The sequence below is a fragment of the Pseudoliparis swirei genome, chromosome 1, assembly GCF_029220125.1.
Source record: "Pseudoliparis swirei isolate HS2019 ecotype Mariana Trench chromosome 1, NWPU_hadal_v1, whole genome shotgun sequence".
In the NCBI taxonomy this organism is placed as follows: domain Eukaryota; kingdom Metazoa; phylum Chordata; class Actinopteri; order Perciformes; family Liparidae; genus Pseudoliparis; species Pseudoliparis swirei.
This window is the reverse complement of record NC_079388.1, coordinates 8,890,039-8,902,528: the sequence shown is the minus strand read 5'-3', so window position 1 is coordinate 8,902,528 and position 12,490 is coordinate 8,890,039. Positions and strand designations below refer to the sequence as shown.

The 12,490-nt window shown below is 44.5% G+C and overlaps 1 protein-coding gene across 16 annotated transcripts in view; it reads right to left on the bottom strand.

Moving 5' to 3' along the window:
• The window catches only part of ptk2aa (protein tyrosine kinase 2aa), a 61,537-nt gene that overhangs the window by 6,658 nt on the left and 42,389 nt on the right, over window positions 1-12,490 (bottom strand). For 13 of the 16 annotated variants that reach the window (XM_056417321.1, XM_056417380.1, XM_056416997.1 and 10 more), the window contains 10 exons: window positions 12,076-12,176; window positions 11,748-11,863; window positions 11,321-11,421; window positions 10,899-10,988; window positions 10,565-10,769; window positions 9,847-9,958; window positions 9,687-9,761; window positions 7,752-7,859; window positions 7,035-7,151; window positions 4,806-4,868 (listed from right to left, as the gene is read on the bottom strand). In XM_056417321.1, the coding sequence (XP_056273296.1) occupies window positions 4,806-4,868; window positions 7,035-7,151; window positions 7,752-7,859; window positions 9,687-9,761; window positions 9,847-9,958; window positions 10,565-10,769; window positions 10,899-10,988; window positions 11,321-11,421; window positions 11,748-11,863; window positions 12,076-12,176 (1,088 nt within the window). The remainder of the gene's footprint in view (window positions 1-4,805; window positions 4,869-7,034; window positions 7,152-7,751; window positions 7,860-9,686; window positions 9,762-9,846; window positions 9,959-10,564; window positions 10,770-10,898; window positions 10,989-11,320; window positions 11,422-11,747; window positions 11,864-12,075; window positions 12,177-12,490) is intronic. The other 3 variants (XM_056417080.1, XM_056417982.1, XM_056418060.1) reach the window with 1 other exon arrangement.

Here is a 12,490-nt window from a genome sequence, read left to right as displayed (position 1 = left end):
GGACAGACAAACAGACAGTGGGACAGACAAACAGACAGTGGGACAGACAAACAGACAGTGGGACAGACAAACAGACAGTGGGACATACAAACAGACAGTGGGACAGACAAACAGACAGTGGGACATACAAACAGACAGTGGGACAGACAAACAGACAGTGGGACAGACAAACAGACAGTGGGACAGACAAACAGACAGTGGGACATACAAACAGACAGTGGGACAGACAAACAGACAGTGGGACATACAAACAGACAGTGGGACAGACAAACAGACAGTGGGACAGACAAACAGACAGTGGGACAGACAAACAGACAGTGGGACAGACAAACAGACAGTGGGACAGACAAACAGACAGTGGGACATACAAACAGACAGTGGGACAGACAAACAGACAGTGGGACAGACAAACAGACAGTGGGACATACAAACAGACAGTGGGACAGACAAACAGACAGAGGGACAACAAACAGACAGTGGGACAGACAGTGGGACATACAAACAGACAGTGGGACAGACAACAGACAGTGGGACAGACAAACAGACAGGGGACAGACAAACAGACAGTGGAACAAACAGACAGTGGGACAGACAAACAGACAGTGGGACAGACAAACAGACAGTGGGACAGACAACAGACAGTGGGACAACAACAGGCAGTGGGACAGACAAACAGACAGTGGGACATACAAACAGACAGTGGGACAGACAAACAGACAGTGGGACAGACAAACAGACAGTGGGACATACAAACAGACAGTGGGACAGACAAACAGACAGTGGGACAGACAAACAGACAGTGGGACAGACAAACAGACAGTGGACAGACAACAAACAGACAGTGGGACAGACAAACAGACAGTGGGACAGACAAACAGACAGTGGGACATACAAACAGACAGTGGGACAGACAAACAGACAGTGGGACAGACAAACAGACAGTGGGACAGACAAACAGACAGGGGGACAGACAGACAGACAAACAGACAGTGGGACAGACAAACAGACAGTGGGACAGACAAACAGACAGTGGGACAGACAAACAGACAGTGGGACATACAAACAGACAGTGGGACATACAAACAGACAGTGGGACATACAAACAGACAGTGGGACAGACAAACAGACAGTGGGACATACAAACAGACAGGGGGACAGACAAACAGACAGGGGGACATACAAACAGACAGTGGGACAGACAAACAGACAGGGGGACATACAAACAGACAGGGGGACAGACAAACAGACAGTGGGACAGACAAACAGACAGGGGGACAGACAAACAGACAGTGGGACAGACAAACAGACAGTGGGACAGACAGACAGACAGTGGGACATACAAACAGACAGTGGGACAGACAGACAGACAGTGGGACAGACAAACAGACAGGGGGACAGACAAACAGACAGTGGGACAGACAAACAGACAGGGGGACAGACAAACAGACAGTGGGACAGACAAACAGACAGGGGGACAGACAAACAGACAGTGGGACAGACAAACAGACAGTGGGACAGACAAACAGACAGTGGGACAGACAAACAGACAGTGGGACATACAAACAGACAGTGGGACAGACAAACAGACAGTGGGACAGACAAACAGACAGTGGGACAGACAAACAGACAGGGGGACAGACAAACAGACAGTGGGACAGACAAACAGACAGTGGGACAGACAAACAGACAGTGGGACAGACAAACAGACAGTGGGACAGACAAACAGACAGTGGGACAGACAAACAGACAGTGGGACAGACAAACAGACAGTGGGACAGACAAACAGACAGTGGGACAGACAAACAGACAGTGGGACAGACAAACAGACAGTGGGACAGACAAACAGACAGTGGGACATACAAACAGACAGTGGGACATACAAACAGACAGGGGACATACAAACAGACAGTGGGACAACAAACAGACAGTGGGACAGACAAACAGACAGTGGGACAGACAAACAGACAGTGGGACAGACAAACAGACAGTGGGACATACAAACAGACAGTGGGACAGACAAACAGACAGGGGGACAGACAAACAGACAGTGGGACATACAAACAGACAGAGGGACAGACAGACAGACAGACAGTGGGACATACAAACAGACAGTGGGACAGACAAACAGACAGTGGGACAGACAAACAGACAGTGGGACAGACAAACAGACAGTGGGACAGACAAACAGACAGTGGGACAGACAAACAGACAGTGGGACAGACAAACAGACAGTGGGACAGACAAACAGACAGTGGGACAGACAAACAGACAGGGGGACAGACAAACAGACAGTGGGACAGACAAACAGACAGGGGGACAGACAGACAGTGGGACAGACAAACAGACAGTGGGACAGACAAACAGACAGTGGGACATACAAACAGACAGTGGGACAGACAAACAGACAGTGGGACATACAAACAGACAGTGGGACAGACAAACAGACAGTGGGACAGACAAACAGACAGTGGGACATACAAACAGACAGTGGGACAGACAAACAGACAGTGGGACAGACAAACAGACAGTGGGACAGACAAACAGACAGTGGGACAGACAAACAGACAGTGGGACAGACAAACAGACAGTGGGACAGACAAACAGACAGGGGACAGACAAACAGACAGTGGGACAGACAAACAGACAGTGGGACATACAAACAGACAGTGGGACAGACAAACAGACAGTGGGACATACAAACAGACAGTGGGACAGACAAACAGACAGTGGGACAGACAAACAGACAGTGGGACAGACAAACAGACAGTGGGACAGACAAACAGACAGTGGGACAGACAAACAGACAGTGGGACATACAAACAGACAGTGGGACAGACAAACAGACAGTGGGACAGACAAACAGACAGTGGGACAGACAAACAGACAGTGGGACAGACAAACAGACAGTGGGACAGACAAACAGACAGTGGGACAGACAAACAGACAGTGGGACAGACAAACAGACAGTGGGACATACAAACAGACAGTGGGACATACAAACAGACAGTGGGACAGACAAACAGACAGTGGGACATACAAACAGACAGTGGGACAGACAAACAGACAGTGGGACATACAAACAGACAGTGGGACAGACAAACAGACAGTGGGACAGACAAACAGACAGTGGGACAGACAAACAGACAGTGGGACAGACAAACAGACAGTGGGACAGACAGACAGACAAACAGACAGTGGGACAGACAAACAGACAGTGGGACATACAAACAGACAGTGGGACAGACAAACAGACAGTGGGACATACAAACAGACAGTGGGACAGACAAACAGACAGTGGGACAGACAAACAGACAGTGGGACATACAAACAGACAGTGGGACAGACAAACAGACAGTGGGACATACAAACAGACAGTGGGACAGACAAACAGACAGTGGGACAGACAAACAGACAGTGGGACATACAAACAGACAGTGGGACATACAAACAGACAGTGGGACAGACAAACAGACAGGGGGACAGACAAACAGACAGTGGGACAGACAAACAGACAGTGGGACATACAAACAGACAGTGGGACAGACAAACAGACAGTGGGACATACAAACAGACAGTGGGACATACAAACAGACAGTGGGACAGACAAACAGACAGTGGGACATACAAACAGACAGTGGGACAGACAAACAGACAGTGGGACAGACAAACAGACAGTGGGACAGACAAACAGACAGTGGGACAGACAAACAGACAGTGGGACAGACAAACAGACAGTGGGACAGACAAACAGACAGTGGGACAGACAAACAGACAGTGGGACAGACAAACAGACAGTGGGACAGACAAACAGACAGTGGGACAGACAAACAGACAGTGGGACATACAAACAGACAGTGGGACAGACAAACAGACAGGGGGACATACAAACAGACAGGGGGACAGACAAACAGACAGGGGGACAGACAAACAGACAGGGGGACATACAAACAGAGAGTGGGACATACAAACAGACAGGGGGACAGACAAACAGACAGGGGGACATACAAACAGACAGTGGGACATACAAACAGACAGGGGGACATACAAACAGACAGTGGGACATACAAACAGACAGTGGGACAGACAAACAGACAGTGGGACATACAAACAGACAGTGGGACAGACAAACAGACAGTGGGACAGACAAACAGAGAGTGGGACATACAAACAGACAGTGGGACAGACAAACAGACAGTGGGACAGACAAACAGACAGTGGGACAGACAAACAGAGAGTGGGACATACAAACAGACAGTGGGACAGACAAACAGACAGTGGGACAGACAAACAGACAGAGGGACATACAAACAGAGAGTGGGACATACAAACAGACAGTGGGACAGACAAACAGACAGTGGGACAGACAAACAGACAGTGGGACAGACAAACAGACAGAGGGACAGACAAACAGACAGTGGGACAGACAAACAGACAGTGGGACATACAAACAGACAGTGGGACATACAAACAGACAGTGGGACAGACAAACAGACAGAGGGACAGACAAACAGACAGTGGGACAGACAAACAGACAGTGGGACATACAAACAGACAGTGGGACAGACAAACAGACAGTGGGACAGACAAACAGACAGTGGGACATACAAACAGAGAGTGGGACATACAAACAGACAGTGGGACATACAAACAGACAGTGGGACAGACAAACAGACAGTGGGACATACAAACAGACAGTGGGACAGACAAACAGACAGAGGGACAGACAAACAGACAGTGGGACAGACAAACAGACAGTGGGACAGACAAACAGACAGGGGGACAGACAAACAGACACACTGACTGACCGGTGCTTGTAGTGTCCCGTCTTCTCTGTCGATGCTTCCTCGGCTGTTTCTGGACTCTGCCTTCTGAAGGGAACAGACAGAAAGACAACTTTTAAATATAAGGAAAACATACCGAAGCATGTGTTTTGGAGCAATTACAAATATATATATATAACCATTAAACATTGGACAGTCACCTGCAGGTTACAGGAATAAAAGATTTAATGCAAAGCGTCTCGAGTTATTTCTTCCTAACCAAACATCACATTTCAACAGAAAAATGCACAATCAACCAACAAAATGATTTAACAGATTTTAAATTCCAGCAATGACCACGACCTGCGATAGTTTTCCCTTTTTTCCCATCTAGAGTGCCTCAAAAAGAGATCTTCATCATCATCAAGGAAGAAGAGCAGCAGATAAACACAGATAACTTCCCACTACAAAACTCTGTCCACATTGGCCCCACCAAAAACCAACAAGCCTCCAACTCCCTCTCACTCTGTTTCAGTACCGTTTTGGTGAAGCACGCCTTGAAGAGATGCATCCTGGGAGAATAGAGGCTGAAGAAGACAGGAGGAGGAAAGCAGAGAGTGGAGGCCATCGAAAGAAGGGCGGAGATGGGGACAGAAAGTACGAGGGAAGGGCAAGCAATGAAACTCTCAAGGCATCGAGAGCGAGACTGGCGACGGAGAGACCAGAAGAACTGAACGAGAGAGAGAACCAAGAACGTGATGAGACTGAGAGAAGTGAACTGAGGAAGACAGAAAAGTTGAGTCAGACAAGAATGGAGGGAAGGAGAGAAAGAGAAGAAGTTTTTTCCAGAGGAGGATAAGCTCCACTGAGCCACAGAGAAAAGATCCAACCGACTCGCTCTCCTCTCTGGCTCTCCCGCCCACTTTTTCCATCTCTCTGCATCTCCCTCTGTTCCTCTTCCTCTCTCCCTGATGGCCGACTCCTTGTTCGTTGTTCCACCCTCTCCATGGCTCCTGCCAATCCCACTTCCTTTCTCCCTCCTTCTGTCCTCCACTCTCGTTCCTCCTCACAAACTTCCATCTCTTTCTTTTCAGGCCTTACTTTCCCTCTCATATTATTACATTCTGCTTTGACTCTTTCATCCTCCTGTTGATCCTTCCTTTAGTTTATCATTTAGCAAATACCACGAATAGGATTTAACTTTCATAGCATTTTCAAGCCATTCAGGCAGTACTTAAGAGTCGTAGAAGTATTTGGATCTTCTATTTATTCTACTATGTTCTGCGTTTCTCTCTTTTAAGTAGAACTTGGAGAACATTCACAGCACACAGAGCACACAATGTTTTTTTCACCATAATTCAATGACCTGAACTTGAAGTCCACAAAGTGCCTGGATAAATGCAACAACAGTTTCTTGAATGTAAAACAATAAATAAGCTTCTCTGGCATTGCCCCTCTGAAGGTTTCACAGAAGCATCATCCTGTACCGGCCAAGTGATGATGATGAGGCTACAGCGACACAGATCTCCACTTAGAGTTAATAAACCACACTGTCCTCATACCAAAATGAATCCTCTCGCAATTAGTCAACGTGGTGAAGAGTCGGATAAGACCAACATTTGTTTTGCTTCAATGCCAGAGACACACGTGTTTGGGAAGGTGGGTGCAGAGAAAAACGGGTGAATTAAGTTAACATCCAGGTCAGGGCGGAGAAAACTACAAGGAAAAGGAAACCTTGCGGACTAAATTGCTGAGATGTTATTTGGGTGAGGCAATAAATAAATAAATAGGGACATCTCTCCTGTCGGTCATCACTCACTTCTGTGTTTTTCACTCTCTTTCAGCTCTCTACACCTGGTTCAAAAATGTTAACTGTGATTTTAGGCCAGATGAGAAACTATCTGACCCGAAGAGAGAAGAAAAACAGACTTGTTTTGCAAAAACGTGGCTCCGTTCCAGGGTTCTTTCCGTGTCTGGTGAGATAAATCGAGCACAACGGAAACAATTCAAAGATTTAAAAATGATATTCTCCAGCTCATCTGGCAAAAAGAATATGCGTAAAGAAGTTTTACTGAGTGTGAAAACCTCTCACAGGCACACCAATAAAAACACACCAGCATGAGCAGGATGACAGGAAGCTAACGTTCGCTTGGTTAGCTGTCAAGCTGCTCCAGATGCAGAATCTTTCGGTCAGACTCCTCATGAGGAGGGGATGTTCTGCTCATAATATGGGTCCACATAAGGAAGTGAAGGCTGTCGCCAGTCTATTAATACCATTACCATCACCATGAAGCTCTCCTCCTGCTCCAGCCACCGCTGGTCGTCCTCCATCTGTTGTTGCTGCATCATCAGCCTCTCCTCCATCACAGCCTGGCCTCCACAGCCATCGTCCTGTGGAACACACATTTAGTCACACTAAAAACTGAACAATCACCTCAATCATGTGATTCATTAAACTGTCATTGGCCAATAACAATGTTTACATTAATCAAGTTGGCGTTTTAAACATTTTCCAGACAGCAGAACTTTTATTTCGCTGCAAAGCTGGATGAAGCGTTCAGAAAGCTGTCAACCCACAGCGACACATTCAAGGAGGCCTTAACCCTTGTGTTGCCTTTGGGTCATTTTGACCCGATTCAATGTTTAACCCTCCTGTTACCTTTATATTTACTAACATATTTTACCCTTTGGGTTCAATTTGACGCCAGCAATTAAAACCTCCAGAAAATTATTAGAATGAATATTGTTTTCCAAGTTTAAGTGTGAGGCACTTTATGTTTGTTTGTTGACTACCGAAAGAACACCGACATTAAACATTGAATGGGGTCAAATTAATCCAAAGGCGGGGGGAGGGTGTAATATTGATTCGGGTCAAAATGACCCTAAGGCAACACAAGGGTTAAGTGGCTTAATTGTCATGAACCACTACATGGGATGATATAGTGTAATGTCATTTTCGTGAGTTCTCCTCATGGCTGAGTGTGCACACACCTCCATGGTAGGGATCCACAGCGCAGTGTGTTCAGGTCTGTGCTGATTCCAGGAATCAATAGCAGGGTAGTTGCCCCCCCCTCCTCCTATGACACCATGGGCTGACGGCTGGAGATGGACAGACAGAAAGAGGGATTGTAAGAATCTACGGTTATTTGTACATACTTGTTTTGATAACACAAGAGCCAATTCTAAGGAATTTGCCCAGGTTTTCTGCTCTTTATGGTATAACAACTATATATAACCTATATATAACTTTCTAGTTTGTTATTGTCATTTATCAGCTCCAAAAATGTCTGGCACGAAAAACTCAAAAGCAATGAAGCAAAAGAAATGCAATAAAGAAAAGTATACACACGAAGTTTACACAAGTGTAAATTGACTGATAGTTCCTTCAAGAATATATTAAAGTGCCTTTTGGGTTTCTTTGTCTGAATGACAACACACAATTAAAGTAAAAGTAGAAAAAGTAGAATCACAGAAAGGGTCTCTGAAGCAGAGCGAATGATCAATAAATCATTATGCAATAATAATAGTAATCCCACCAACACAGAGAAGGTATTGTTAATAGTAACAATCCCTAATTCATCACTAGGCCTCGAAGACTCATGGGAGTTCTGGCACAGCTGTTCTCAGTCTGATGTGTAATACATGCTACCAAAATATACAGATGTTATTCTTACGTGTGATTTGATCACGTTTGACTTGTTTAGCTGTAATGTTTATACACTCCTTATAAGGTCAAGAGAGAGAAAGAGAGCTGCTTGTTATCATACTAGATGGAGAGTGGCTTTGGTTTGTGTGTATGTGTGTGTGTGTGTGTGTGTGTGTGTGTGTGTGTGTGTGTGTGTGTGTGTGTGTGTGTGTGTGTGTGTGTGGCTACAGGAAATGCCGGCTGTCTGCTTGTTTTATGAGAGGAATGATTTCACTGAAAGTATCTCTCATTTTCTCTGCCTTAAGATTTCTCTTTCTGACTTATTATGACACATGCAGAGCATGCTTGCTGTCTTCCAACACAGACTGGTGTTGGAAGACAGCAAGCGTAAAGTCAAAACAATTTAAAGATTTGTGAGTGATGCATAGTTCTTGATAATTCCTAAAAAGTTGTGATCAATAAGTCTCCGAACAGCAGTAAAAAAGAGCAAAATAATGACTGCACAGCTCGAGGGGCAACATGAAGTGTTTGTGATAGTAAACACACAAAACTATTTGATCATGGTTCTTAAATGAACACCGATTACCGTTAGATTAGTGGTTAATTGAGTGTGTAGTCACTGTCACAAACACATTTATTTTGCTTGGTATCCTATTTTGTGGTCTATATATGATACTGTATGTCTTTCCTAAATAAGTGCCAGAGGTGTTTTACTTGATGACTATTTTTAAATAGTTTACAGTAGGAGTGTTCTTAACCCTTGTGTTGCCTTAGGGTCATTTTGACCCGAATCAATATTACACCCTCCCCCCGCCTTAGGATTAATTTGACCCCATTCAATGTTTAATGTCTGTGTTCTTTCGGTAGTCAACAAACAAACATAAAGTGCCTCACACTTAAACTTGGAAAACAATATTAATTCTAATAATTTTCTGGAGGTTTTAATTGCTGGCGTCAAATTGAACCCAAAGGGTAAAATATGTTAGTAAATATAAAGGTAACAGGAGGGTGAAACATTGAATCGGGTCAAAATGACCCAAAGGCGGGGGGAGGATGTAATATTGATTCGGGTCAAAATGACCCTAAGGCAACACAAGGGTTAAAGACTTTAGAAGTAAGACTTTATCGAGTCCTGAATTCTTCCTCTCCGTAGCCTTGCACACTGCTTCCTACACCCCTGGAGGTCAGAGGAAACACTGCTGCAGCCGCAGTCGGGGAGAGGGAACAGAAGAGCACAGATTTCTCACTTCAGGAGCGGTGTGTGTTTGTGTTTTCTGTACCGGGAAGTGGTTCAGTTGGGGGCCGGGAAAGAAGCCTTCACTGGAACGAGGACTTGGGTAACCTGGTCTACTGGGCTGTAGGCGGAGAGAGAACAGTTTGTCTTTATCAGCCACGTCAAACACGCGCTGAAATATAAACAAACACTCAGATCAGTCGTACTTTAGGCGGAGCTTCGTCGGACCCTCCCGAGTCCCAGGACACGGTGACTTGTCTCCTCATCTCCATTCGAAGTCTCTCCTCTTGCTGAAGCTTCTCTTCCTCCAGTATGGTGCTACAAAGGTTACACACAAAGAACTCATCCTATTAAATAATCTTTGAAAAACAAATTCTAAACCAGTAGTTCAACATGGGGGGGGGGGTTTCTCAACACAGGAAAAATAATTAATAGGCAGGGAAACTTTACACACAATTGTAAATCCAGCAGAAAGCAATTTTTCACTTGAAGAGAAATTAGCTCTAACAACCAAGTGCTGATTTATTTATGGTAAATAGGGTATGACAATTATTAATATCACATAAAAAGGCAAAACAAGGTAAAACAAGACAGTTCTTCATCCATTTACAACAAAAAGGATGTGAAAAAGGGGTTTGTTCTACATTAAGCAACTCCAATCCATATCTTCTTTTAACTTTACCAATATAAATGTTTTATGAGGAACATTAATATTATATCACATCAATTAATGCAATAAAATTGGGTGTATACTGTTCACTTCTGACTTGTAAACAAATGTGAACTTCGAACACAAGAAAAATAACATTCAAGTGGCATGCATTGGAAAGTGTTACCATAGTGTTAATATAATGATGTGTTGTGCAATTAATATTCACAAACAAGCACTTATAGGAAACAACTGAACAAAGCACATTTAATTACTTGAGTTGTGTTTTGAGTTCGGTGAATCGCGGCCGCTTGCTGGGATCATACGACCAACATTTGGTCATCAAACTGTAGAAGGTGGGCGGGCACTGCGCAGGCATAGCCAATCGCTCGCCGTTCTCTATTCTGCCAATTACGTCATTGTTCTTCACTCCCTGGAAAGGCTTGATGCCGAACATCAAGATCTCCCACATGCACACACCTACGGAGAGACAGAGGAATACAGACGTGGTTCATCAGAACCGTTTCTCAGATGGTGGACTCTAAGTACATTTCCAATGACAGTAACTAACACAACACAAGCAATCACATTTAATTCATTAGAACTCACCAAACATCCACACGTCACTGGCAGAGGTGAATCTTCTGAAGTTGATAGATTCAGGAGCCATCCACTTAATAGGAAGTTTCCCTTTCGATGCTGACACAAAGACAAAAACAGTTACGCCATTATTTTCTGAATACATTGAATTTGTAACTTCGTCATTTGGTTGCTGGTGAACTTCTCAATCTCTCCAGAGGGTTGAGGACCACAAGAAGAAGACATTGAATTGAAGAGTCACAGAATAAACTGCAGTACCCTGATGTAACCTGATGGTGGTGGTAAAGTACTGGCAACGGGAAATGTTGGGCACAGACACAAAACTACAAGTGTTACCGGTGCAGCTGTCTTGGATACATTTGACACATTAATGAACGCGATCTGTGTCCCAAAATAAAAGCAAAGCTGCGTTTGTGTTTGAGTCTCGTTACCTTTGTAGTAAGAGCTGTCCTCCATGTATCGCGACAGACCAAAGTCTCCGAGCATCACACAGTCGACTGAAGAGACCAACACATTGCGTGCTGCTATGTCCCTGCAAGTCAATATTGATTGTCATTATTCCTGAATCATAAGGGATAATTGCCATTTGTTCAGCATGAGCAGGAGAGATGAACAGCGAAACACCACAGCGGGGCGTAAACCACGCCATAGCTGTGCTGTTACACAACCTTTCAGTCACTTTAATTCAATAAGTGAAATGCATGTTGAGATTACATTAAAAAAACAAATCTCATGAAACTGTCCTCGTACTATGACGTGACATGATGATAATAATGAGGTCAAACCAGTGCATGAAATCATGTACCCATAGTTAGATAGAAACTTATATTGCGCATGCGTGTGTGTGTGTGTGTGTACCTGTGTACAAAGCGTTTACTCTCCAGATATGCGAGCGCCGTGCTGAGCTGGTAGGCAAACAAAATGAGCGAGGACAAATCCAAATTGTACTTCCTCACCTGAAGGAAGGAACGTAACTGGAGACAAAGAGAAGAAGATGGAGGGAAAGAGTCCGTCAGCAAAACGGTACCATGACGTCTCTAACCTCCAAGTGTCAACACGTATAAATCAAGTGTTTTATTTTCTTAATATAAGCGATTTCCAGGTCGGGCCTTTCCTAGTCATGAGGATACTGACGAGAAGCGACACACACTCTCCTCTCGTCTCTGTTACACCGCCTCGGGCCTACCTCTCCCAGGGTGCACAGCTCCATGATGATCCACACGGGGTTTTCTGTGATCACTCCGATCAGCTTGACGATGTGAGGGTGGTCGAACTGACGCATTGTCACTGCAAAGGAACGAAACACACACATATATATAAACACACTCAGTTAGTATGAAATGGGATATAGTTTTTTAATTACGCTTTTAACCCTTGTGTTGCCTTAGGGTCATTTTGACCCGAATCAATATTACACCCTCCCCCCGCCTTTGGGTCATTTTGACCCGATTAAATATTTAACCCTCCTGTTACCTTTATATTTACTAACATATTTTACCCTTTGGGTTCAATTTGACGCCAGCAATTAAAACCTCCAGAAAATTATTAGAATTAATATTGTTTTCCAAGTTTAAGTGTGAGGCACTTTATGTTTGTTTGTT